The sequence below is a fragment of the Tachyglossus aculeatus genome, chromosome X4, assembly GCF_015852505.1.
Source record: "Tachyglossus aculeatus isolate mTacAcu1 chromosome X4, mTacAcu1.pri, whole genome shotgun sequence".
In the NCBI taxonomy this organism is placed as follows: domain Eukaryota; kingdom Metazoa; phylum Chordata; class Mammalia; order Monotremata; family Tachyglossidae; genus Tachyglossus; species Tachyglossus aculeatus.
The window spans coordinates 11396091-11421932 of NC_052098.1; the positions used below are offsets into that span (position 1 = coordinate 11396091).

At 41.3% G+C, this 25842-nt stretch overlaps 1 protein-coding gene across 1 annotated transcript in view; it reads right to left on the reverse strand.

Moving 5' to 3' along the window:
* Positions 1 to 5011: 5011 nt before the first annotated feature.
* The window catches only part of GDA (guanine deaminase), a 73837-nt gene continuing 53006 nt past the window's right edge, over positions 5012 to 25842 (reverse strand). Inside the window, exons 10-14 of the mRNA XM_038769491.1 lie at positions 22559 to 22626; positions 16516 to 16662; positions 10404 to 10534; positions 8553 to 8580; positions 5012 to 5424 (exon numbers count right to left, since the gene is read on the reverse strand). Coding sequence (XP_038625419.1) covers positions 5354 to 5424; positions 8553 to 8580; positions 10404 to 10534; positions 16516 to 16662; positions 22559 to 22626 — 445 coding nt within the window. The 3' untranslated portion in view covers positions 5012 to 5353. The remainder of the gene's footprint in view (positions 5425 to 8552; positions 8581 to 10403; positions 10535 to 16515; positions 16663 to 22558; positions 22627 to 25842) is intronic.

Genomic DNA, 25842 nt, shown 5'->3' on the forward strand with positions numbered 1-25842 from the left:
GATTGATTGATTCTCTGACTGCCTGAACCTCTCCACCCATCCCCCTGCCTCATCGCCCAGTTTCTCCACTTCCATTTTGCCTTCGGAGTTAACCTCTTCCCTTAGGGTCCCGGCCTCTCTCACAAGCACCTCTTGTCCCACTCAGGCCGAGTCAAAGGACCTCCAGAATAATGAACGAACACACACACACACACTCACTCACTCTCACTCCTATTTTAAATCTCTTCTCTACTCCCCTGCTCATCCCCATTTCTCCATCTGGTCTCTGAGTAAAAGCTTGAAAATGAGAGAGGAGGGTAGTTTAGTACCAGCTTCTTCTCCTGGTCAATGAATTAAAAACTTGCAAGTGGGAGCAGTCTTACAAACAGCTCCAGGACTACCTGGGACCTGACCCAGGATGTCAGTCTGCATTATGTCATGATGTGGAACCATAATTCAACCACTTCACCTCAAGTTTTAGAAACTTGATAGGATGATGACTTCAGAAGCCACCAACACGATCGTCAGGCAAATCACAACTCTGTTGCAGCACTGGAAGGATGTGAGCAAGGGATGGGGTCGGAGGTGGAAGTGATGAGAAGAAAGCATAGTGAATAGAACAAAGAGGGTGAGCTGGGATGAAGTGGGAGAAGAGTGAATAAGGAGCCCAGAGAGAGCTGACTGCATGTCAAAGCCAATTGTCAGGAGTTTCTGCTTGATGTGGAGAAAAATGGATAACCATTGGAGGTTAAAATAAAATTAATATTATTGATTGCTTGATGGATTTTTCAATCAATCCATGGTATTTTTTGAGTCCTTACTATGTGCAGAGCACTGTACTAAGCTCGCTGTCATCAGATGTTCCACTATTAAGTGTGGGAAATGCTGCTGCAAATGCTTATAACCGATAGATTTTCTGCAAAGCTAAATCATCTTTTGTGAGTCTGTTTCTTTACTTAGTGTCTCAATGATAAATGGTTATAAGATAAAGGGGCACTACAAGAGATTATTTTTTTTTTACTTATTCATTTTAAATTCTGCATTCCTTCTTTCAAACAGTAGAGAACTAGAATCCTCAGACTATATGTTTAAGCTCCCCTCCTCAAAAAAAAAAAAATTCCAAGGGAAGTCCTCCTTCCTTGATCAGTTCAGCATGTTAAGTCCTCAGAATTCAATTAAAGGACTGCATATAAAAGAATGTTCTAGAATGAGAGCCAGATGAATAGGAGATAACTTTTAAACCTCCTTTAAGGCCATTTCACAGTTATTTCAGCCGACGAAAATGGACAGTCCACAATTTGTTCCCCTTCTGCAAGCACTAACACAGGCAATAACTGATGCTATTTTTATTTATTTTTTTCAGATGCACAGAGATGCTCACTCATCACAACAGGAAACAGGCAAGCCAATACAAATATCAAATACACTTTCCCACCAAATACAAACAGTTAGATTAGAAATCAGGAGTCAAGCAACATTGCTGTAGTTTTCCTCAAGACCAACTTCTGACTGAAACCTGCAGGTTTTCCAGCAGGAAAAGAACAAAGTGAACCCTACCTGATTTCCAAGCACACAACAGAGGTCCTAAGAAACACATGTGATGCAAGCACTGTGGATGTGACAACTGGTTCTTAAAGCTTGAATATTCTTTTCACCATTTGTGCTGTCCATGTTTTACATTTCCTTTAGTTATGATCATGAAAACAGACTAAGCAGGTTCACTCTACCTGGTTCACTATGACACTCATTGTTCATAGTGTTCAGGTTCAGATGATATGGGGAAAGTTTAAAGTTGGATGGCTGGGCCTGAAAATCCCTTAATATTAAGGCTATAGTTATGTACTCAGTGGATTCACTCTGGGTCTTTATTCTGGAAAGTGCAACCTTTTCCCATAATTAAATCAGAACAGGGAAACAGAGCTATCAAACCACCCAACCTCCTTTCCTACAAGTTTGCAAGTTTCCCTGGCAGATTAAAGAGGAAATGAAAAAAAAATTAGAGCTTTATCTTGGCTTTAAATCTGTGACTAATACAGTCAATATTATACATTAATTTAGTTCATTCACTCTAAAAATAACCTAAAGCCATTTATCACAAAGTATTTTTTAGTTATTTGTTGCTTCAATAATAACCCCCACCCACCCTGAACCCAACCAAAAGAGTCTCAAGATTGATTAATCTCCCCTGGACATCATTAAAGAAGGGCTCCACTGGGATTAAAAAATGGTGAGTATGCAACAGAGCACATATTGGAAATCAGTATCCAGTAGGCCAGCCGGTCTGACATTGTACCTTTCCAGAATAAAAAAAAAAAACCAAACCAAACAAAACAAACTCAACTACTGAGCAAAATAATCTGTTTTTCTTGGAGGTGGAGGGAGAGAAATGAGAAGTGTGAGGAGGAAGTGGGAATTGGCAAGACTCAATTTTGAATCTGTAATTTTTTTTCTCCCACCCAGCTCTTGCAAATCTCAGCTACTAGCTGCCTGCTGGGATAGAGAGAGACATGTTTCAAAAGTCAGTTCTAGATCACAGGGCAGAATTCTTTCCTGGCCTACATGCAGAGCTCCCATTGAGTTCATTCTCTTCATCATTCTAAAGTGTTAACTTGAAAGAACTCTGCCCAAAAAGAAGTTGGCCTGGGGTAATCTATCTGCAAGATTCAAAACTAAAAAAGGGCTGAATAAGCTGCAGACCAGGCAAACCAATATATTTTTTTCAAAAAAATAGTGGGCTTTTACCGGCCTCCTCCACCACCGGTTCTGGCTTCAAACTGGTAGTAAAATCGAATAAATACCAAAACACCAGCATTTTTCCAATTTGACTGCCAAAAATCAATAGTCTTCCTAGGGAAACTGGTTGGCAAGTGACTACTTTTTTTTTTTCAAGGACCTTGAAATGTTTATGATGGTCTACTGGACTAATAATAATTGTGGTATTTGCTAAGCATTTCCTATGTACTAAGTGCTGGGGTAGATACAAGATAATCAGGTCTCACAAGGTAAACAGGTCACAGCACATCAAGGGATATTATCCTCATCAGACTAATGCCATACTATACACTCAAAGAAGAGAGGACAGGGTTATTCTCATTTTATCAAAATTCTCACCATATGTTAACACCGGTGGCTAGGAATGGGGCTGGGAAGGAGTGAAATCAAATTTGCTCCCACCCAGGTACTTGTTTTAAAATTTAGTCACTCTAGAAAATAAAATCAGCTACTTAGTCTGTTTTTACATTTGGATTGGAACAGCTTTGGTCAGGTTTGTATTACCAGCGTCACAGATCACTTAAGACATTTCAAACTTGCATGTATATTTGTATATGCAATTTGGGGGGTGACAACATGGGATTCGATTTCAAAAACTTAAAAGCTTTACTTGACAGCATCCCTCTGAGTCATTTTACTGGCTACACGACCAGCGAAGAAAACATTCATCATAAAGTGACAACTAGGATTGGCTGAGAACATCGCCTCTCCCCAATTTACAAAGCCTGGATCATTACACAGTCAACAACAATAGGCAAAGGCAACAATTTAAAGTGCAGAAACTCCACATGCCATACATAGTGAATGCCTAAAGTACTGTACGAAGCATTTGCCAGAGTCAACGACAATTTCCTTGAAACGATCAAACATAGAAGATTAACAAGTGGTACAGCAAGATCAAGGAGTTACAAACACACCGAATAGATCCCATTTTTGCTAAATGAGAACTGTAGAGCCTAACAGATCACCCTACTAGACATTCCGTTTAACAGGCTCTCATACTGTCATTCTTCCTTCTACCACTGGCCTTACTAACTCATCTTGATTGCATGCTGATTCTACAGATAACTGAAAGATACAACCAATACCTATGTTTCCACTCATAAATCAAGACACAGAAAGGAAAGGTGTGTATGGACTCAGAAGTATCTGAGCATATGGGACTTATTTTGCAGCTTTTTTCCCCCCAGAATTTTCAACTCCCATTTGGCCTCCTTAGCCTACTGTTCTTTCTTTTATAGGCCTTGGGTCTGGGTCTTTAGTTTGTTTCTTTCAGGGAGTGGGAGAAAGAGTCTACAACACCTGCTATTAAGGGTAGAGGTGTGGTGAGTCTTCTTTGGACTGTCTCAGTGGTTCAAAAGTCTTGGAAAGAAAAAGAATTGGATTTGCTAAAATTCCTAATACCCTTAAAGATTTCTTTCCCTTGCTTTTATTTTTTTAAGTCACAAGAAATGACAATGAGGAGGCAATTCTTCCAGGGAGAACTGTATTAGAAATAAATGGCATTTTAGAAAGGGGGAAGTTTGAATTTGGAATAAATACCACTACATAGAGAAGCATTTGATGTCATAATGAATTTCAGCATTCAATATGAGATGGAAGAAGCTGCGTGCCTTCTTGATTTCCCCCAAAAGTGCAGCATTCCACCACAGAGTGGTTACTAAATTCCAAACCAAATTTGCTTGAGGAAAAGCTCCTCCAACAAGATTCACTGTTGGGATAGAGTTGGTCTTGACAGATAAGGCATCTCCTAGTTTGTACGGGGATCCATCACAGTGTTGTGCTAATCCTTTCACTGAGAGGAGGGATTTGCTATTGAGCATTTGTTTCCCAATCTTTGCTATCTCTGATTTGTAGCCACCTAGTTTAAGGAATAGAATACATTTTTTCTCTTCTCTTGCCAATGTTTTCATTCTGACTAGGTAATCTATTACACACAGTTATAGATTAAGGTGCCTTTAAAATATTCAAAATACGATTTATGCTGTGTAGGTCAGTTAATAACTCCCTTAGGAGACCTTTAATAAGTCTTCTTTTCCCAATTTATATATCTGCAGGTGCAGCCCTGTGTTCACATGGAGTTTGCAATTTCAAGACTGTCACAGAAAAACACACAGAACAATAATGACACCATTGCAAAGTGCAAATTCAATTAAGTGCAGATTTCTAAAGCATGAAACACATTTTTGAAATCACATTATGAAACTGAAAAATTTAAAGAATTTTGTATGTTTAGCATATTTGAACACAAAAAAATGTATTTTTTATTTTTTTGTTTTTTTTAAAGAAGGGCATCTTTCCACATCCCAGGGTCCAAATATGGAATTGATTTGGATAAAATTTCTAATTTAAAAAAATCAATTTGGAGGGGAAACATATCTTTAAAGCTGGAAAGAATAAATTTTCAGTAAGCTAGGATCTTAAAGTCATAAATGATTTTCAAATTTATTTTACTAATTGCTCAAGTGGGTGCTGAAATTAGATGCAGAGAGTTAAGGAATCATTCTGACAACAAAGTTGTAGCACATCATCACTTCCCAATTTTCTGGGCTCAAGTGTTGAACCATCAGTTGCCCAATAGAATGTCAGCAGATGACTTGATTTACACTGAGCTTGAAAACGGGACCACCTGCTTTCCACCGACATATACTTCCTCGATGTTCCGATCATCTCCTGAAACAAGAGAGGGAGAGGGAGAGGGCATCTTTACACCAATCTGGTCTGCTGTGCACGTGTCCTAAGTAGTACTTTTGGTCAGCAGCTCCAGAAACTCTTTCCTAGTTATCTCTCAGAGATTCCCGTGCCCACCGCCAAAAAAATAAAAAAAAATTTAAAAAATCAGGGAGGAAGCTACAATGGTACAATGGTAGCGGAATTTGGATCCAGCTAGTATTTCAACCTGAATTTGCAGGAGCTCCATAACAATTCGATTTTACTGGTCTTTGCATTCACAATAAGGGTTTACTGGTGAGGAGAGTTAGAGGAGACAAAGGACATGCTACAAATACAGAGTTTTTAAGTATCCTCCTGCAAGGGAAAATTTCTCTTGTGACGCAAGGGAAGTTTGTGGCAAAATCTAAGGAAGTTTTAAAATTGTCTTTCCTGCAGATCTTTAGGAAGAGGAACCCAGTGGGTTCTCTCCCTCTTACTTGTCCACTATGTTGTCTAACCTAATCCCAGCTCACACTTTTAATTCCTCTCAAACTAATCTACTCATGGTGCCTCGTTCGCAGCCCTCCCACCACTGACGTCTTGCTCATGCCCCTCCCCACACTTGGAACTCCTTCCCCTTCATAGCCAACAGTCCTCAAGGCCTTTCTGAAAAACCATCGCCTCTGGGATGATTTCTAGCTCATATCCCCCACTACTACTGCTTCATAGTCTCCACACCACCTAATCACTAGAGTACTCTCAGTCTCCAGTATCAAGGATGTACATCGCTTAGATACCCCATTACTTAAACACTAACTCATGTACATCTCCCCTTTTCTTTCTTCTTCCTCTTTGTAATTTTTTTAATGCCTATCTCCCCCACTAGATTGTAAGCACCTTGAGAGCAGGGATAGTGTCTACTAATTCTCTTGTGCTCTTCCAAGTGCTTAATACACTGCTCTGCCCATAGTAGGAGCTTAATACTACCAGTTGATTGACTGAGGTAAAGGAATTGAGGAGTTAAGAATCTGTCCACAATTATACAGCAAGTGAAAAGAACCAAGACTAGACCCTGGTCTGCTAAGTCTTAGCCCAGACTCCCTAACACCTTCATTTTAGCCCAGAGGTGGAAATATTTAGGAGAGGCACTTGATAAATGTCACTGCCCGATTACTTTTTGACAACAAATCCCCTAATGTGGCATGGTGGTCCTTCTTAACTCCAGAAGATTCCAGAGTGGATTTGGCAAAATTTGGGGTAGGGAGGGTAAAGAACTCCCAGGGTTGTGCTTGTGGATCCTGGGAGGGGAGGAGAGAGTGGGGGCATACTTCCTTGTCCCTTCAGAATCCTCTATCCCAGTCACCAGCCGCCTCCCAGCAGGAAGCACTTAAACTCTTTCCCTAACTGCAGGACCTAGCGGACGGGACTTGGGGTCTGGAGACCAGGGTTCTAATCCTGGCTCTGCTTTTTGCCTGCTATGTGACCTTGAGAAAGTTACGTAAATTCTCTGGGCTTCAGTTTCCTCATCTGTAAAATGAGGATAATATTCCCATTCCTGCTTTCCCTCCCTCCCTCAGACAGGGAATGTGTCTGAACTGATTATCTTGTTCCTACTCCAGTGCTTAGCCCAGAGCTTGGCACATAAGTGGCTAAAATATTATTATTAGACATTCCACCAGTTGCTCATATTTTTGGGGAAGGAAATTCCATAACCTCCTTCCAGAGTCTAAAATTTGACTGCCAGGAAGTTCTTTCATCTCTCGCATTCATCCCACACATTCAATTTGTCACAAAATCTTGTTGGTTCTATCTTCATAACATCTCTAGAATCTGCCCTTTCCTCTCCATCCAAATTGCTACCATGCTGATCCAAGCACTCATTTCCTGCTAAGTTCATTGTGGACAGGGAATGTGTCTACCAACTCTGTTGTAATGTACTCTTCCAAGCGCTTAGTATTCTGCATGCAGTAAGCGCTCAATAAATACGATTGATCGATTGTCTTGACTACTGCATCTGCCTCCTCACTGACTTCCCTATATCCCGTCTCTCTCCCGTCCAGTCCATAATTCGCTCTACTGTCTGGATCGCTTTTCTGAAAAAAATCATTCAATACATATCTCCCTAATCCTCAAAACCCTCCAGTGATTGCCCTGCCACCTCTGTATCCACCAGAAACGCAATCAGCGTTCTCCATCCCATCTGACCTCACTTATACAAAAACCCAACCCATAAGCTTTGCTTCTCTAACACCAAACTACTCTCTATACCTCAGTCTCATCTATCCTGCCACCGACTCCTTGCCCACATAATCCCTTGGGTCCGGAACTCCCTCCCCTTCATATCTGACAGTCTATCATTCTACCCACTTTCAAAAACCTCCTAAAATCCCGCTTCCTCCAAAAGGCCCTCCCCAGATTAAGTCCTTTATTTCCCCTATCCGCTTTCCCCTTTCCCCTCTGCATCACCTAAGAATTTGGCTGTACACCCCTTAAGCTCTTAGATACTCACTCCAGCCCCACAATACTTACATAAACATTCTCATGCTCTACTAATTCCCCTACTCCTAATCTATTTTACTGTCCCTCTCTCCCTGTCTCTCCCACTATTTAAAGTCTTAAATAATCAGTGAGCCCAGACCTCTGGAGTGGGCAGGGAACATGTCTAACCAACACTGTTGTACTGTACTCTCCCAAGTGCTTACTACTATGCTCTGCCCACAGGAAGTGGTCAAAAAATATCATTCATTGATAGGATAGATAGTAATATGTAGTCCTGCCTGAAGCAGGCTGATGGATGAAATAACCTTCTTTTGCAATTCTTGGATTCTATGTTGCATTACCACTCAAACAATCAATGGTACTTATGGAGTGTTTATTGTGGGCAGAGTACTTTTACTGCATTAACGTTGGAAGACATGTTCCCTGCCCATTCCAGAGGTCTGTGCTCACTGACCATTTATGGCTTTAAACAATGGGATTAAATGTTGTGACATAAATCTGCACGGATCAAGAAGCCAGAGAAAATATTTAACCCAGGAAGTTACAATCCATGGGTTTTTCTAAAAACATCTCAGCACACCTAAGGGCAGTCACAAGAATGAGACCAGAGAAGGGAGGTATTCGCTTTCAGCACAAAGTCAGGGACGTACCTAGATAGAGGAACTTCTGGATGACAGCCTAAAAATGAAAAACAAAAGGCAATGTTTAGAAAGCAGACTCTGATCTTTTAGGAAAGTAAATCTGGAGGTTGGGAGCAATCATCTGCTGAAGTGTGACATTTACCTTTGGGCAGTAGAGAGAGTGGCTCTCTTGTTAGAAACCAATATTTACTGTTATAGTGTTTGAATAAGCATTGTTTGAAAGTTCTCCATACAGAACCTGGAACTCCAACAAGTAAGAGTGCTCCATAAACCCCCAAATAAATATAGCCATCGTAATTTCAACACCATAGGCCTTGGGTAACACAGGACTAAATGTCCTCCTTGCGAGTGGGAAAACCACCCAATATATAAGCTGATAAGGAAGTTTGACTATGCACATGGCTGTGAAACCCTTAAGCACTTTAATACTCACCCTAGACTTCCAGCACTTATGTACATATTCTCACACTCTATTATGTCCCCCATCTGTAATTTTTTTTAATGTCTGGCTCCCCCAGGGGCTGTAAATTCCCTGTTGGTAGAGATCACACCAAGCAACTCAAACTGTAATAATAATGATGATAATAATAGTAATAGTATTTGTTAAGTGGTTATTATGTGCCAGGCACTGTACTAAGCAGTGGGATAGATACAAATTAATCAGGTCCCACACGGGGCTCACAGTCTAAGTAGGAGGGAGAACACGTATTTAATCCCCATTTTTGCAGATGAGGGTACTGAGGCATAGAGAAGTTAAGTGATTTGCCCAAGGTCATTCAGCAGACAAGTGGCAGAGCTGGGATTAGAACCCAGTTCCCCTGGCTCCCAGGCCCCAGCTCTTTCCACTAGGCCAAGCTGCTTTTCAAGTGCTTAGTACAGTGATTTGCACACAGTGAGCGCTGAATAAATACCACTGATTAATTGTTTCAGAATTTAACTTTCACATGATTATTCTGAATTTCCAAGTTTTGACTCCACAGTTCTCCCGCACTAGCAACAGTCCTTAAAGTTACACCTCTCTAAAGCCTGGGTCTCCATTTACAAAGTGAAATGGAGGGTAGGGCAGTTATCTAGTGTAGTTGGGCTAGGCTGACAAGCGAGGATTACAGAGACTTTAAAAAAATAAGGATTTTCATTCCCTCTTGTTGCTCAGGACCTTTCTTTTGCCAGAATTATCTGGTTTGTCAATCAATCATTTGTATTTATTGAGCGCTTACTGTGTGCAGAACACTGTATTAAGCGCTTGAGAAGTACAAGTTGGCAACATATAGAGACAGTCCCTACCCAACAGTGGGCTCACAGTCTAGAAGGGGGAGACAGAGAACAAAACCAAACATATTAACAAAATAAATAAATAGAATAGATATGTACAAGTAAAATAAATAAATAAATAGAGTAATAAATATGTTCAAACATATATACATATATACAGGTGCTGTTGTCATCTCAGTTGAAGAAAGCTAAGATTAAGGACACTGTGTGAAAAAAAAATTCACCTTTTTAAGTAACATATAAAGACCCGTGTACATTTGGAATGTTCTCACAGGTGTTCTTAGGTTTTGGATGGTTCGCTCGTAAATGACTACCCTTAATGAAGTTTTATATAAAAATCGAGTGACTCAGTCCAATCTTCTTAGTACAATCTTCATTAAGAGGAGCTTCTAGTTTCTTCTACAAACAAAACATTTTAAAAATATAACTGTGGCTCGTTAGAGTGCTTATTTGCCTTCCTGAGAGTATTTGAACAAAATTATGTGATGCTTAAATCTGGGTTTATTTTTCTGACTATACTGCTGTTGGGGTGAACAGTATATGGGATAGGACCTCCAGTGAATTTTAGTAACATTAGGTTTGATTTACCTCCAAAATATTTCCAGAAAAATCACTCGAAAACAGGTCAAAGGGACAGTCTGTAGCTCTGGGGTTGATCAGCAGCGCATCAAATTCCTTGCCAACTTCAAAGTTTCCAATCTCATTATCCAGTCCCAGGGCTGTGAAATGAAACAAGTTAGTGAATCAGTCATATTTTCAGCCTCCTAAATGTGCCAACATCCCATAATAGGTTCCTGAGAATAGAAAGCTCCACCTACAGTTATACTGCTGTGAAAAATAGGGTATTTTAATAAGCACGAAGGATACTAGTTTTTGCTTTTTCACTTCAACAGACTTCAGGAACCCACTAGTGGGTCTTCAGACCTAATAAAAGAAATGATTAAAGACCCACAAGCAAAATCTGAGAATGAAATCTGGATGCCCTTTTCTGTTAGATATGTTTTTGTGGCATGTCTTTAAAGCTGCACTGCTGTATTATAGTCAGTGATTACCAACCTGAGAAATATAGTCTACCTTTTCTTCTTTCTGCTCAAATTCCCAATTTGAGAATGATATTGTGCCTATTTGAAATCCTAACTTTTCCTATTAACGTCCCCTTTTATCTGCTATTTGGAAATGGTCCTCTACAAGGGAAAAGGTTGCTCCTTTTGATCCTCCGGTTCCATCTGCATGGAAGTCCAAATCACCTCTGGGGTGAGTAAACAATTAAATTCTCATTTTTGCTTCTTTGGCAAAGCAGAGAGCCTCACAATAGAATGGAGTAAGTTAGCAGCAGTGAGCTGTTAGAAGTCTGCCCATTAAGCTTCTGTACTCTCAGTTCAAAATCCTTCAGTACAAGCAATGAGTCATTCTCAATCTATTGTCATATATTCTTTGAAATCACACTAGATTTTACAAATCAAATAATAATATTTTTTTGTTCTGACACAGTAGCATTAACCTTTGTTGGTGTGGCTCATTTTCTCTCCAAGTCGAAACACAAGTAAAACCTGGTTACAGTGCAATTCCCAGGACTGCCTGGATCCTTTTGTTGGAATGAATTTTGGTTACAATGCAATTAGATATTGCTTTTCCTACAGTCCTGTTTTGACCACTGTGGGGCATAAAAAAAAAAAAATCAGATTTTAGGGGTGGCAGTGCAATGCTTCCTGAGCTCTCCTGCACCCCTTAGACAAGGAGATCCAGGATCTGGGCAGAGCCACAAAACAGCAATATAGTTTGCTCCACACTTTGTTGTAACGAGAAAGTCAGCAAAGACTTTGGACAAATCTCATTACTGTATTATGAGTGATTTGGTGTAAGAGTATCCATTCTAACAGATCTTTACTCGTCTTGGTCACTTGGACACTTAATAGCTTTATCAGGGGAATCTACTAGAATCAGTCTAAAGGTCTCCATGGCCCAACAACAAACATCATCAGCTCTAGCAGGTCAAAATGGAGGTCATATGGATATTGAACTCGATGACAGGGTGGACAGATTTTGTTTTGCTTTGCTCCCAAAGCTACAAGAGTCTGTCCAAAGAAGAAAGTGGATATAACATACACTGGACAACTAAGCTGATAAACTGGCAAGAATTTAATCCACCCAAATGCTTAGAATGGTGCCTAACATAAATGCTGAACAAGTGCCACAATTTTGCTTTTTTACGGCATTTGATAAGTGCTTACTCTGTGCCAGGCCCTTGACTTCAAGACCTGACTATGCTATTAACAGATATCTTTAAGCTCCTTGAGGGTAGAGATGGTGTCTACTATCTCTATTGTACTCTCCCAAGTACTTACTACAGTGCTCTGCACACAGTAGACATAAACTCCTTGAAAGGCAGGGAGAGTGCTGAGTAACTCTACTGTATTCTTAGTACAGTGCTTTGCACCCAGTAGACTGTAAGCTCTCTGATGGCAGGGATGGTATCTATCTCTATGGTACCCTGCACAGAGAGAGCAATCAGTAAATACTGATTGACTGATTAATTAATTAATTGAAGAGAGGGGTGCTAAAATGGTACCCCTGGATGGCTTCCAGCTAGGATTTTCTTCTCAATGTTCTGAGTGGAACTGAGATGTCATTCTGCCTTAACTGAACTCTTTTTGTTTTTGTGATTACAAAGCTTGGAGGCAGGGAGGCTGAGCACTTGCAACCAAGGTTCAAGTGCTATTAAAATATGTCCATTCGGTTGTGTCTGCAATCTTCTATAAGCCAGTCACCCCATCAAAGATCAGGGGGACCTAAATGAAATCTTTGCTTTATCTCAATTAGTATTTGAAAAATCAAAAACAAATTAAAATGGATCTGATTGTTTTCAGGGAGTTTGTAAATGCATCCAATATCCATCTCCGTGGAGGTAAGCATGGAAAAGCGAGGGCTTCTAAACTACTTGAAGAACAGCAGTTTTAGCGGAAAGTGCTGCCCTGTGGAGAAAAGGCTACATCCCCTAAGTGTACTGTATACAATACTTCGAGATCCAAATCCACTTGGGACTCCAAGAGCTGTGATAAGTGTTGAATAGCTATTATCTTCAAAATAAATGTAAGTTTCCTCTGCTTCACTTCACACAGTCTATAGAAAAGAAATCACCTACCAAGTAGTGTGGCCTATAGCAAAAGAGCACAGGCCTGGGAATCAGGGGACCTGCTTCTAATCACGGCTCTACCAAATGCTTGCTGTAGGGGAACCAGAAAAATCACTTAACTTCTCTGTGTCTCAGTTTCCCCAATTGTAAAAAGGGGATTAAATGCCCATCCCTGCTCCTACTTAGGCTGCGAGCTCCATGTGGGACAGAAACTGTGTCCAACCTGATTAGCTGCTATCTATACTAGCTCTTAGTGCCTGACACAGAGTAAGCACTTAATATAATAATAATAAATAACCACACTGTAACACACAATAGAGATGAGCATTTCAGAGCAAGGAATAGAAGTGAAGTGGTAGGCACCTAACCCTCTTTGACCAACTGAAAAAAAGGACTGTTGGTGAAGCTGTTTCGCAGCCAGACAGGAGTAAAAGACAAACTGTTTAAGTCAATCAATTTCAGTTGGACAGTGAAATGGGATGTCAGTCAAAACCAAAAGGACTTGCCTAATTAGGGGATTCAACTTTAGGCAGAACAGGTAGATCAACTCTGAAAGATTAGAAAACTAATTTAGGATTCTTGGGAAGATTAGAGCATTTATGTACAATTCCTTATACCCTATTATTTCCCCTTTCTGTGATTTATTTTAATGCCTGCCTACTCCTATAGATTGTAAGGTTCTTGTGGGCAGGGATCGTGTCTACCAAGCGCTTGGTACAGTACTCTGTACACAGTAAGCACTCAGTAAATACCATTGATTGATTGACTAGAAAAGTACCACCTCTGCTCTTCAAAGTCTTACCATTTTCCAGGGCAATCTAGGAGATCAGATTAGGCTCAAAATTGGAATGCATTTGACCTTTAGTCATTTATTAGTAAAGATGGGAGTCAGAGGACCAGGGTTCTAATCCCAGCTCTGCCACTTGGCTGGTATGTAACTCACTTTCCCCATCTGTATGAAATACCACCTGTTGCCCCGGCTACTTAGACTGTGAGCCCTAGGTGGGACAGGGATTGTGCCCAACTTGATTATCTTGTATCTACCCTAGGGCTTAGTACAGAGTTTGGCATATACTACGTGCTTAACAAATACCACAGTGATTTTTATTATTATTAGATGGTGGCAAGTTTGTGGATGAGGAGAAAAAACCCACAAGAACATAAAGTTCCAACGTTTTCCCACTGAGTTTCTTCAATTCAGGTGGAGGCCATTTGGTCCCCATGATTCTTTTAATCTAGTTTATTATTTTTAGCTAAACCATTCTGTGAAATCACCAAAATCTGATCCTGGGAATTGTCTGCTACACAAAACAATTTAAATATGGAAATCTCCTGAAGAACATCTTCAGGAAAGACCAACCTCAAACCACTGAGTCTCTCAGGCATCGACTTTATATCTCTTTAATCCCATGTTTGTCAAGTAGTCCTACTGGTTCTTTAGACAACTTCTGGCATTTAATGTATTTTATTAGCATTGGTACCCCTTGAATGGTGCTTCTCAAATTCCATTTTGTTTTGCCCAATTCCCTGTTTGCCTCTGACCTGCCACTTTTGATGGCCTTTCCTGTTGTCACCCAGGTGCACTTTCCATTTTTGAAAAGATGACCATCTCCTTCTGATAACCTCGGACTGATTCTGCTCTGATTTCTCTGTATCACCACCAGTGCTTCTGCACACAATAAGAACTCAATGCTACTACTGCTGCTGCTATTATTATTATTCCTTGCCAGCTAGTTATGCAGGGCTTTAGTCTGCATGCATAAGTACAATACATTAAAGCCAATGGGCAGGGATTTCTGCTTGCTGTGGTGAGGAATGGGCAATGAGTGGAGCATTTTGAGGAGTGGAGAGATAAGTGCAGAATGATGATTTAGGAAAAGGATCTGGGCAGCAGTGGAAGTATGGGCTGGAGAGGGGAGAGACTGGAGACAGGGAGACCACTGAGGAGGCTGATGTACTCTTCTTTTTATAGCTTTCCTATTATGATCCATTAGCCCAGAGAAAGAAAGGCAGATTTGAAATAGCATTAGCTGGGACCTTTACTTTTCTTCACAGGGATGTTGAACAAGAAAGAGTGTGGCTTATATAGAGACTGTTACTTTACGTTCCCATTGGCTTCAATGGAAAACACTAGGTTAGAGAGTTTTGTTGCTGCACGGAGGGTGACAGAAAAGCTTGTTTACTATTACTATTCTCTGTGAGCACAAGCAAGCCAGTTCTCTGGACTTTTTGCACATAAAGCAGAACAACTTCAAATGGTTCACAGGATTTTCTCAGTTGCAAATGCGTATAGTAGGTACTCGATTAATAGTATTGACTGAGTGATAGATATGCCTCACATGGTGCTTCAGTATGATCAGGCAGGTGTAAGGATGATCTGAGCTGGGAGGGGAAGAGAGAAAGTAGGAATGGGAGGTGTAGCCCTTAATGGGGAAATGTCCCAGTGAAAAGTCCACATCTCCCCTCTCTTCAAGAGCCTACAATGGCTGCCCATCCATTCACATCAAACTCCTGATCGTTGGCTTTAAGGTACTCCATCAGCTTGACCCCTCATTTGCTTTCAACCTGGAAACAAGAAAGACTTTCCTAATTTTTTTTAAAAAAACCACCTACACTTGCTTACCTCGCTGATCTCCTGGTGCCACTCAGCCTGCACACTTTGCTCCTCTACTGCCAACCTACTCGCTGTACCTCAGTGATCTCATCTATCTCTCCACCCACCCCTTGCCCACATCCTCCTTCAAGCCCAGAACCCCTTCCCCATTCACATCCCTCAGACCACCACTCCCCCATCTTCAAAGCCCTACTCGAATGGCATCTCCAAGAGGCCTTCACTGACTAGGCCCTCAACTCCCTGATATGTTGCCTATGCATTTAGGTGTCTACCTCTCAAGCACTTTGATTTTCATCCTCTGCCCCACATCACTGAGGTACAAATCCATCTGTAATTGATTTTCATGTCTGACTCACCCTCTAGTCTGTAAGCTAGTACAGTGCTAAGCACACAGTAAGTGCTCAATAAATATCACTGATTGATTGATTGATTGGGGGTGTGGTGGAAGAGGGGAGAATCATTCCAGTCAGTTCCCCCCACCTTCAGCAACTTGCCAAACCATTCTCCCCCTTGGCCAGATGTGGTCAACTGGTGGGGAGAATTGAGGGCAGGGAAGAAGGGCAGTTATAAAACACCACCTAAACTTGCTTATTTTCCAGATGTTCATCTTGATTCCCAACTTTGGGGTGATCGCCCCCACCCTGTTCCTCCTTACATGCTTATATGTCAGGTTCCAAACTGATTTTATTATCTTTTGAGTAATGTGCAATGCTAATCAGAGAATGCCTACTGTGAACTTCTGTTCATCACTGTCACCTTCTAGGAACAAAAAATTCAAAAAACAAAGTTGCCCTCTTCAGCTTCCCTGCACCTATGAGAACTGACAAACACAGCTGAAACAGAATATATGTGTGTGTGTTTGTGCATGTTAAATGTCTATGTTCTCTCTGACACACACACACACACACACACACACACACACACACACACACACACACATTTTTTCCCATTACCTTGGCTTCCTCCAAGAGTTGCTAGTCTGAAGACTTCTTTAAGGGTGAGGTGCTGCTCATTTATTTTATTAATTAACAGGGCACTGGATGCCATCATTGCTCTTCTGATAGCATCAAGCATGGAAGCTGAATAACCCCCAGCAACATCTAGAATTTAAAAAAAAAAATCACAGATCTTGGTTCAACATCTGATACACTTTAGAAAAGAAAATTCTACCTGGAAACATGGACAAAGCAAAAGCAACATACACTGTAGTTCAAAAACTGCAATAATTACAAGGCAATGTAACCAAGGCAATGATTTTTTTGGTATTTGTAAGGCTAAAAAATAAAGGAACTGCTAGAAGAGAGGGTGGAACCTAACTCCAGGAGGTCTTCAGAATACCAGAAAAAACAAGTGACTTTTTGCACTCCCAGAGTCTGTTTGTGTTTCTCTCTATCTCTACCTTCCTTCCCCCTCCCCGAGTACACTTCTTCTCTGACTCCCTTTTCCTCTCTATATCATGTTTTCTTCCCTCTCCTTTTTCCTTCTTTTTTTCCACTCTTCCCCTTTTATCTGTCATTCCCTCTCTCACCTCACCCTCTCCATTTTCATGTGTCCAGCTTGATGAGCTTGTATCTACCCCAGAGCTTGACACACAGTAAGCACTTAACAAATTCCATTGTTATTATTCTCCCTTCCCCCTCTTCTTTCTTCCCTTAACCCCCTCACTTCTTGATTCTCCTCTTCTTTTCCCAACTCTCACCTCTTCCTCCTGCATCATTTGAGAAACAGGGTGGCCTAATGGAAAGAGCATAAGCCTGGGAGTCAAGAGCCCTGGCTTCTAATTCTGGCTGTGACACCTTGGGAAAGTCACATCAGTTCTCTGTACCTCAATTTCCTCATCTGTAAAATGGGGATAAGACACCTGTTTTCCCTCCATCTTAGGCTGCAAGCCCCATGTGAAACAGGGACTGTGTCTGATCTGTTTTTCTTGCACTGACTCCAATGCCTGGCACATAGTAAGTGCTTAACAAAACTACAATTCCTATTATCACTCCTTTCCTTTTCCCCTTCTCTCTCTCTCTCTCTCTGATACCTCTTCAAATTAAACCTCCAGCAGACTCTGACTAGTGTCCACAAATTAAGAAATGTAGGATATCTATTCAAGAAAAACATGTGGAAATGAACAAGGATGACCAAGAGGGTAATCTAGTGAGAAAAGGAAAGAGTGGCATGCACATAAAGATATGGAGAAAGTGAATGAAGGGATAAAATCATTTTTTATATTTCAAAGTGTCCACAAGTTAAAAAGAAATGTAGGATATCCATTCAAGAAAGACATGTGGAATTGTATAAGATGACCAACACGGTAATCTAGTGAGAAAAGAGTAGCAGGTGCATAAAGATATGGGGAAAATGAATGAAGGGATAAAATCATTTTTGTATTTCACAAACACACATTAACATAATTAAGTTGAATAGCTATCTTTGACGATCAAGAAAAGTTTAAGTGAACACACCAATTTTTGTTAAATAAATGGTACCATACAGTACCAGTCTGTACTTTGGTTATTTGTGGGCAGAGAGAACCAGTTCTAATCGGTATATACAGCAAAAGATTTAAAGGTGTAACACATTAATATAGTAGTTCTAGGTTGCATCTCATTTCATTTTAATAGCCAACGATTTATTTTTCTGTGGAAACCATTAAGTAGCTCTTTTCTGAGATGTGTTCCTTTAACCCAACAGAACATCACAGAGTATGTTTGGTTTTCTCAACTATACCATTTCATTTGCCTAATTAATATCATCAGTGTGTAGCCTTCCATTCAGGTGACAGTAATCTTGTATGTCACTGTAATACTTTAACCTTAGTAATTAACAAGGAAATTAAAAACCAGCTTGACTAGTTGCAGAACAGTGCTTTCCAGGTTTTATATCATTTTGCCTGTTACCACTGGTTTTCGGAATTTTTTTTAAATTGGCTGGGATTTTGGTTAAACAAAATTGAGCGCAAAGAGAGATGACCAATGCAGAGAGAGATACTTTATATAATCAGTGGCAGGAAGCATTTTATAAACTTTCCAGCTGACTTTTATTGCTGTGGTTCAGTCTTTCTAGATTTTCCTCCTGCTTTTCCCCTTCTCAATATTGTGAAAATTATATTATTGAGAATGAAGGAGCATATCAAAGTCAAGCAGACCAGAATTTACAGGTTAGAGACATGAACCATGAACCTTCTCAACAGTGGGGTTTGATTACAGTCCTGGTTTGAGAGTTGAAGTTTTTTCGCCCTCCGCCACCACCCCACAACTCTGGGCAGTGACCTATGCAAATATTTCATTTTATGACCTGAAGTTACATTTAAATGTTTTGTTTTTCCTTTCTTCTCAAAAAGGCAGGCCAGGAAATGAATTCCTTCCAGCAGCACCAAGAAATACTGAAGGCTGCCTACTTGTGTCACAGCTAGGCCTCAGCCTCCCTTTTACAAGAAAGAGGGAGACGAACCAAGCCACTGGCAAATCTCTGCTAATAATAACTGCAGTATTTGTTAAGCACTTACTATGTGCCACTCACTGTTCTAAGCACTGGGGTAGATACACAGTCTTAATCCCCATTTTACAGATGAGGTAACGGAGGCACAGAGAAGTTAAGTGACTTGCCCAAAGTCACACAGCTGATAAATGGCAGAGCTGGGATTAGAACCCATGACTTCTGACTCCTAAACCCGTGCTTGTGATCCTGAGCCAACAGGCGAGGGACAGCTCTGACCGATGGAAGTGTGGATGATGGTTAAGGGGAGCAGGGACCGGGAAGCGGAGAGACTGAGTCGGTCATGGAAATGGCCCTGGTGCTGATCCAAGTGGCCTTAAAATCCTCCAAATTCCAAATTGTCTTAACCCAAACTGAGTAGAAGCAGTATGGACTAGTGGACAGAGTGAGGGCCTAGGAGTTAGAAGGTTGTGGGTTCTAATTCTGGCTTCGCCACATGCCTGCTGTGTGATCTTGGGCAAGTCACTTCACTTCTCTGGGCCTCAGTTCCTTCATTGGTAAATTGGGGATTAAGAGTGTGAGCCCCATGTGGAACAGGGTCTGTGTCCAACCTGTTTAACATATCTACTCCAGTGCTTAGAACAGTGCTTGGCACATAGTAAGCATTTAACAAGTGCCATTATTATTATTACTATTTGGGTGCTCTCACACATGGCCAATTTGGCTCAAGTGACTTCAAACTGAGTAATTGGCCAAGAACAGGGCCTTATGAATAGCTCAGCTATTTGTTTTGGGAAAACAAATTCAGGAGAAATTTGAGTTGTTTGGTTTTGGGAGATTAAAATATAGGCCACTGATTTTAATTTCATTCAATCAGCTCTTTTCTCCTCCTACCTAACCTTGATCATTTTTCACTACAAACCCAGCCCACACACTTCGCTCCTCTAATGCCAAACTACTTACTGTACTTTGATCTCATTTTTCCTATGCACTCTCCCTTTATGTACATATCCTTAGCCATTTTCCCTATCTGCAATTTATTTTAACATCTGTCTCCCCTTCTAGACTGTAATCTCCTTGTGGTTGGGGATAGTGTCTACCAACTTTATTGTATTGTACTCTCCCAAATGCTTAATACAGTGTTCTGCACACAGTAACTACTCCCTAAATAACACTGGTTGATTGATCTCACCTCTCTCACAGCCAACCTCCAGCTCATGTCTTCCCTCTGGCCTGAAACTTCCTCCTGAATCATATCTCACAGACCACTGTTTTCCCTATCTTCAGAACCCTATTAAAATCATATCTCCTCCAAAAAGCCTTCCCTGATTAACCTCTCACTTCCCCACCCTATCTGCCCTCTCTTCTGTCATCTATGCACTTGGGTCTGTACGCCTAAGCACTTTGTTACTTAGTCACATAAACCCACACCATTTATGTACATATCCTTATACAGTACTGCTTCTTCACCTGTAGTTTATTTAAATGTCTTTCTTCCCCACTAGACTGTAAACTCCTTGAAGGCAAGGAATTTTTTTTTTTTTTTTTTTTTTTTTTACCAACTCTATGGTATCGTACTCTCCCAAGCACTTATTACAGTGCTCTGCACACAGTAAGCACTCAATAAATACCACTAACTGATTTTATATCCCATACCCAATGCCATAAAAAGTCACAGACTCAGTACTTTTTGTTCTATGAGTTATTATTACATGAATTTGTACCACGTGATCAGGCAGTAATTCTGGACATAATGGTGTTTTTTCGGTCCGGAATTATTCAGTTTGGCTAAAAAATGTTTAAAACAAACAAACAAAAAGAAATAAATCACATTTTGGGTGGGCAGATGATAATGGATTTGGTAAACACACCTTCAGCCTTGCAAAAGAGGTGGGAACTGGTAAACTTTTCTTAAAAATAATTTTGATAATAATAGAAAGCTTTCTTTTTTCCACCTGTTGAGAGCTGGGCTAAATTGAGAAACTTTAGACTTTTCAAATATCAGCACACATAAAATCCCGATGAGCCTGAACATCAGAAAAATCAAATGCTTCTCCTAGTCGCTGTCCTCTGTGGGCGTTCATAATGAAAAATGACAACATTCTCCAAGCCCCCTTTTCAGAAACTCTTTGCATTAAAATTTTTTTTTGTTAGAATCACACACCATTCAGCCTAAACATTAAAAGGCATGACTCATGCTTCCTAAGTAAGCAGCATGATATACAACCAGGAGAAACATCTAAAATACACCTTGAAAACAAGGAGGCATCAGCCCTCTGGAATGCCTTGAGGGAAAATAAAGAGCCCACTTTATTTTAGGGACCGTCTCTATATGTTGCCAACTTGTACTTCCCAAGCGCTTAGTACAGTGCTCTGCACACAGTAAGCGCTCAATAAATATGATTGATTGATTGATTTGGAGGTGATAGTGAGGGAGTCGCATTTTGCTGCTGCACTCAGTGAAAGCAAAACAAGCAGAACATAGTCCAGTAGAAAGAGCCTGAGACAGAGTCAGAGGACCTGGGTTCTAATCCCGGCTCCGCCCTTGTCTGCTGTGAGACCTTGGGCAAATCGCTTAACTTCTCTGGGTTCCCTCATCTGCAAAATGGGGATTCCCACTTAGACTGTGAGCCCCCTGTGGGACCTGATTATCTCGTATCTACTCCAGTGCTTAGTACAGTGCTTGGCACACAGTATGTGCTCAACAAATACCAGTTATTATGCATCCCTCTAGACTGTAAACTCATTATGGGCAGGAAATGTATCTACTAATTCTGTTACATTTTTCTCTCTCAAGCACTTCGTATAGTGCTCTGCATATAGTAAGTGCTCAATAAATACCACTGATTGATTGACTGGTATTTATTAAGTGTTAAATATTACCAAAGCCCCATTGGCAATTTATCCCCTCACTGACACCTTTCTTCTCAAGTAATTCATGGGTTTGGAGTGTCCCAAAATAAATCAAATTAGTCGAATTTTTCTCCACTAATGAATTCTGCTCCTGCCTTAACCATCTCTTCCTTTCTCTCAGTTCCATTTCCTCCTCTGATAGAACCTCACTTCCTGCAGACCTTTACTGCCCAAGAGATCTCCAATCCCAATGTCCTCTGTCCTTTTATTAATTCTTCCTGGTAACTCCTCCCACTCTGTGCCCAGCTTTCCCATTCGTTGGTCTCTCAGCCACTATGTACGTTTGTCACTCCAACTGGTAACAGACCAAATATTTTCTGGGCCTCCACTCTGCCTCAACCTGCTTTTTCTAGAACTTCTTCAATAAAATATAGTGAGTGAACTATAACATACCATGGCTATGACTTCCTCTGGGGTCACTGAATATTTATCTTCTTCTCCATTTTGTTTAAAAGAGAGGAAGGAAACACAAATCTTGTCTGAATGTGCCCTAGGCTATGTAACAGGTTAGTTATTAAAAGGTTTTTCTAGTAGAGAAAAATATATACTTGAAATGTATAGGATTAATTTAAGTTAGAGTTGTGCTCATTTGCTTTGTATAAAGGGGCCCCTTTAATTGCACCAGCACCCACAGACAAATTATGGGATACTCACCAGTGCCAAGTCCAATCTTCACTTTGTGCTTCATCACATTCTGTACATTTAGACATCCACTGATGAGCCTGGAAAGGAAAAAGGGAGAGAGGGAGAGAGAAGGGGGTGGGGGAAAAGTGGGTGGGGGAGAGAGAATCAGACCCAGAACAACATTATGGCCAAATAGAATGAAACATTAAAGTGGTTTGCCTGCTACTGAAAATGTTTTTCCAAGCTATTTTTTGAGCACCATTTGTGCACAATGCACTTCACCCAGAGTTACGCAGAGTGACAAAGGAACAACAACAAAACAAAAGAATACGACAAACCCTTTTTGAAGAGATTAGCCAAACAGGCAGGCAAGTACCTACACAATTAAAAACAAATATGAAATAAAACACATTGACAGGAACATAAAAAATAAAAAGACCCATGGAACAAAGATATCTTTATAAGTACATAGAAATCAAATATATATATATATACACACACACACACACACACCCCTCCCCCCCTTAAACTGTGAGCCCCAAGTGGCTACTCCAGAGCGTAGGACAGTGCTTGTTTAACAAATAAAATAGATGTGCATGCATATCATCTTTAAATGGCATGTTTATAATAATAATTACAATATTTGTTAAGCATTTACTAGGAGTCAAGCACTGTTGTAGATACAAGTTAATCAGGTCAGACACAGCCCCTGTCCCACGTGGGGCTCACAGTTTAAGTAGGAGGGAGAACAGGCATTGAATCCCCATTTTATAGATGAGGGAACTGAGAACCAGAGAAGTGAAGTGACTTGCCCAAGCCCACACAGCAGGCAAGGTCCTCTGACTCTCAGGCCTGGGCTTTTTCCACTAGGCCATGCTGATTTCTGCTGCTTGGCCTCTAAATGCCAAAGGGTTAACAGCTTATATGCTGATAATAAAAGTAGCAATAATCATAATAATGCCTCCTCGGACTTGTAGAGTGCTTTTCATTTTTCCAGAACACTTTCACATCATTTAAGCCATTTTTTTCCCCCTCACAGCATTCCCAGAGGTAGGAAGAGGAAGGCATTATTATCCCCATTTTACAGACGAGGAAACAAACACAATGAGTTCAAATGAACTGCTCCCAAATCACGAAGCAAGTCAATGGCAAACCTTCCAGACCCCACACTCTTTGCCCTGCCTCTCTAAATACATAAGCACTTCTGTCAAATGAGGCAGAAGTCACCTATCCAGGGCAGGAAGAAATGGAGCCCTGGAGTCAGAAGAGGCTTTGCTCACCGATATGCTTCTACTCCCCTGCACTGTCAAGATCTGGAACAACTGGACCAGTGGAAGGAGCAAAAAGAGAGCCTAGTGGCTCAGACAGAGTGGCAGATAAAGAGCTTTAAAACCAACTGAGGGCAACAGCTCTGGATACGTAAGTTATCTGTCAGGCTGGGATTTTATGTTGCTTTAAAGCAGTCCCTCCTCCCAACAGGAGGGGCATAAGGAGTAAGGGAAGTTAAGTCAGCATTCTCTGCTATTTGCCTGGTACACAGGGTGATGGATCCTGGATGAGTGGCTATTTTCCAGGTCAGGGAAGGGGAGATTCACTGTGTTGTTCAGCGAGTCGGCTGAGGAGTCTGGCAGTTCTCATTCTTCCTCTGGGGAAACCCAAGACAGCAGAACGACAGGGGGCAGAAGATGGGCAGACAGCGGTGGGTGGGGCGAAAGCAACTTGTAGGTTGGAGACAGCAATCAATCATATTTATTGAGCGCTTACTATGTGCAAAGCACTGAACTAAGCCCTTGGGAGAGTACAATATAACAAACGCATTCCTTGCCCTCAACAAACTCACAGTCTAGAGCGGGAAATGGACATTAATATAAATAAATCAATTATGGATATGGACATAAGTGCTGTGGGGCTGAGGGAGGGATGAATAAAGGGAGCAAATCAGGGTGACACAGCAGTGAGTGGGAAACGAGGAAATGAGGGCTTAGTCAGGGAAGCCCTCTTAGAAGAAATGTTCCTTCAATAAGGTTTTGAAGATGGAGAGAGTCATTGACTGTCAGATATGAAGAGGGAGGGTGTTCCAAGCCAAAGGCAGGACGTGGGCGAGAGGTCGGCGATGAGATAGATGAGATCGAGGTACAGTGAGTTTAGGTTGGCGTTAGAGGAGCGAAGTGTGAGGGCTGGATTGTAATAAAAGAACAGTGAGGTAAGGTAGGAGGGGACAAAATGATTGAGTGCTTTAAAGGAGTTTTTCTTTGATGTGGAGGTGGACGGGTAACCACTGAAGGCTCTTGAGGAGTGGAAAGCCTGGCTGAACATTTTTGTAGAAAAATGACCTGAGCATCAGAGTGATGTATGGACTGGAGTGAGGAGAGAGAGGAGGCAGGAAGGTCAGCAAGGAGGCTGTTACAGTAATCAAGGAGGGACAGAATAAGTGCCTGGATTAACAAGGTAGCTGTCTGGACGGAGAGCAAAGGGCGGATTTTAGCAATGTTGTGAAGGTTGAACCGACCAGACTTTTTGATAGATTGAATGTGTGGGTTAAATGAGAGAGGTGAGTCAAGGATGACAGCAAGGTTATGGGCTTGTGAGGCAGGAAGGATGGTGGTGCTGTCTACAGTGATGGGAAAGTGAGGGGGAAGACAGGGGTTGGGTGGGAAGTTAAGGAGTTTCTGTTTTAGACATGTTAAGTTTGAGGTGTTGGCGGGACTTCCAAGTAGGGATATACTGAAAGCAGGAGGAAATGTGAGATTGCAGAGAGGGAGAGAGATCAGGGCTGGAAATGTAAATTTTGGGACTCATCCATATAGAGGTGATAGTTGAAGCTTTGGGAGCAAATGAGTTCTCCAAGGGAGTGGGAGTAAATGGAGAACAGTAGGAGACCCAGAACTGAGCCCTGAGGGACTCCGACATTTAGAGAATGGGAAGCAGAACAGGAATCCATGAAAGAGTCTGAGAATGAAAGGCCAGAGGGGTAGGAGGAGAACTAGGAGAGGAATGTCAGAGAAGCTGAGGTTGGATAATGTATCCAGGATAAGGGGGGTGGTGGGCAGTGTTAAAGACATCTGAGAAATTGAAGAGAATTAGGATGGAATAGAGGCCATTGGATTTGGCAAGAAGGAGATCATTTGTGACGTCTGAAAGGAAGGTTTCTGTGGAGTGAAGGGGATGGAAGCCAGATTGGAGGGGATCAAGGAAGAACTGGAGGAGAGGAACTGGAAACAGCAGGTGTAGACATCTCACTCAAGGAGTTTGGAGAGGAATGGTAGGAGAGAGATGGAGAAAATAACTGGAGGGAGCCATGGGGTCAAGGGAGG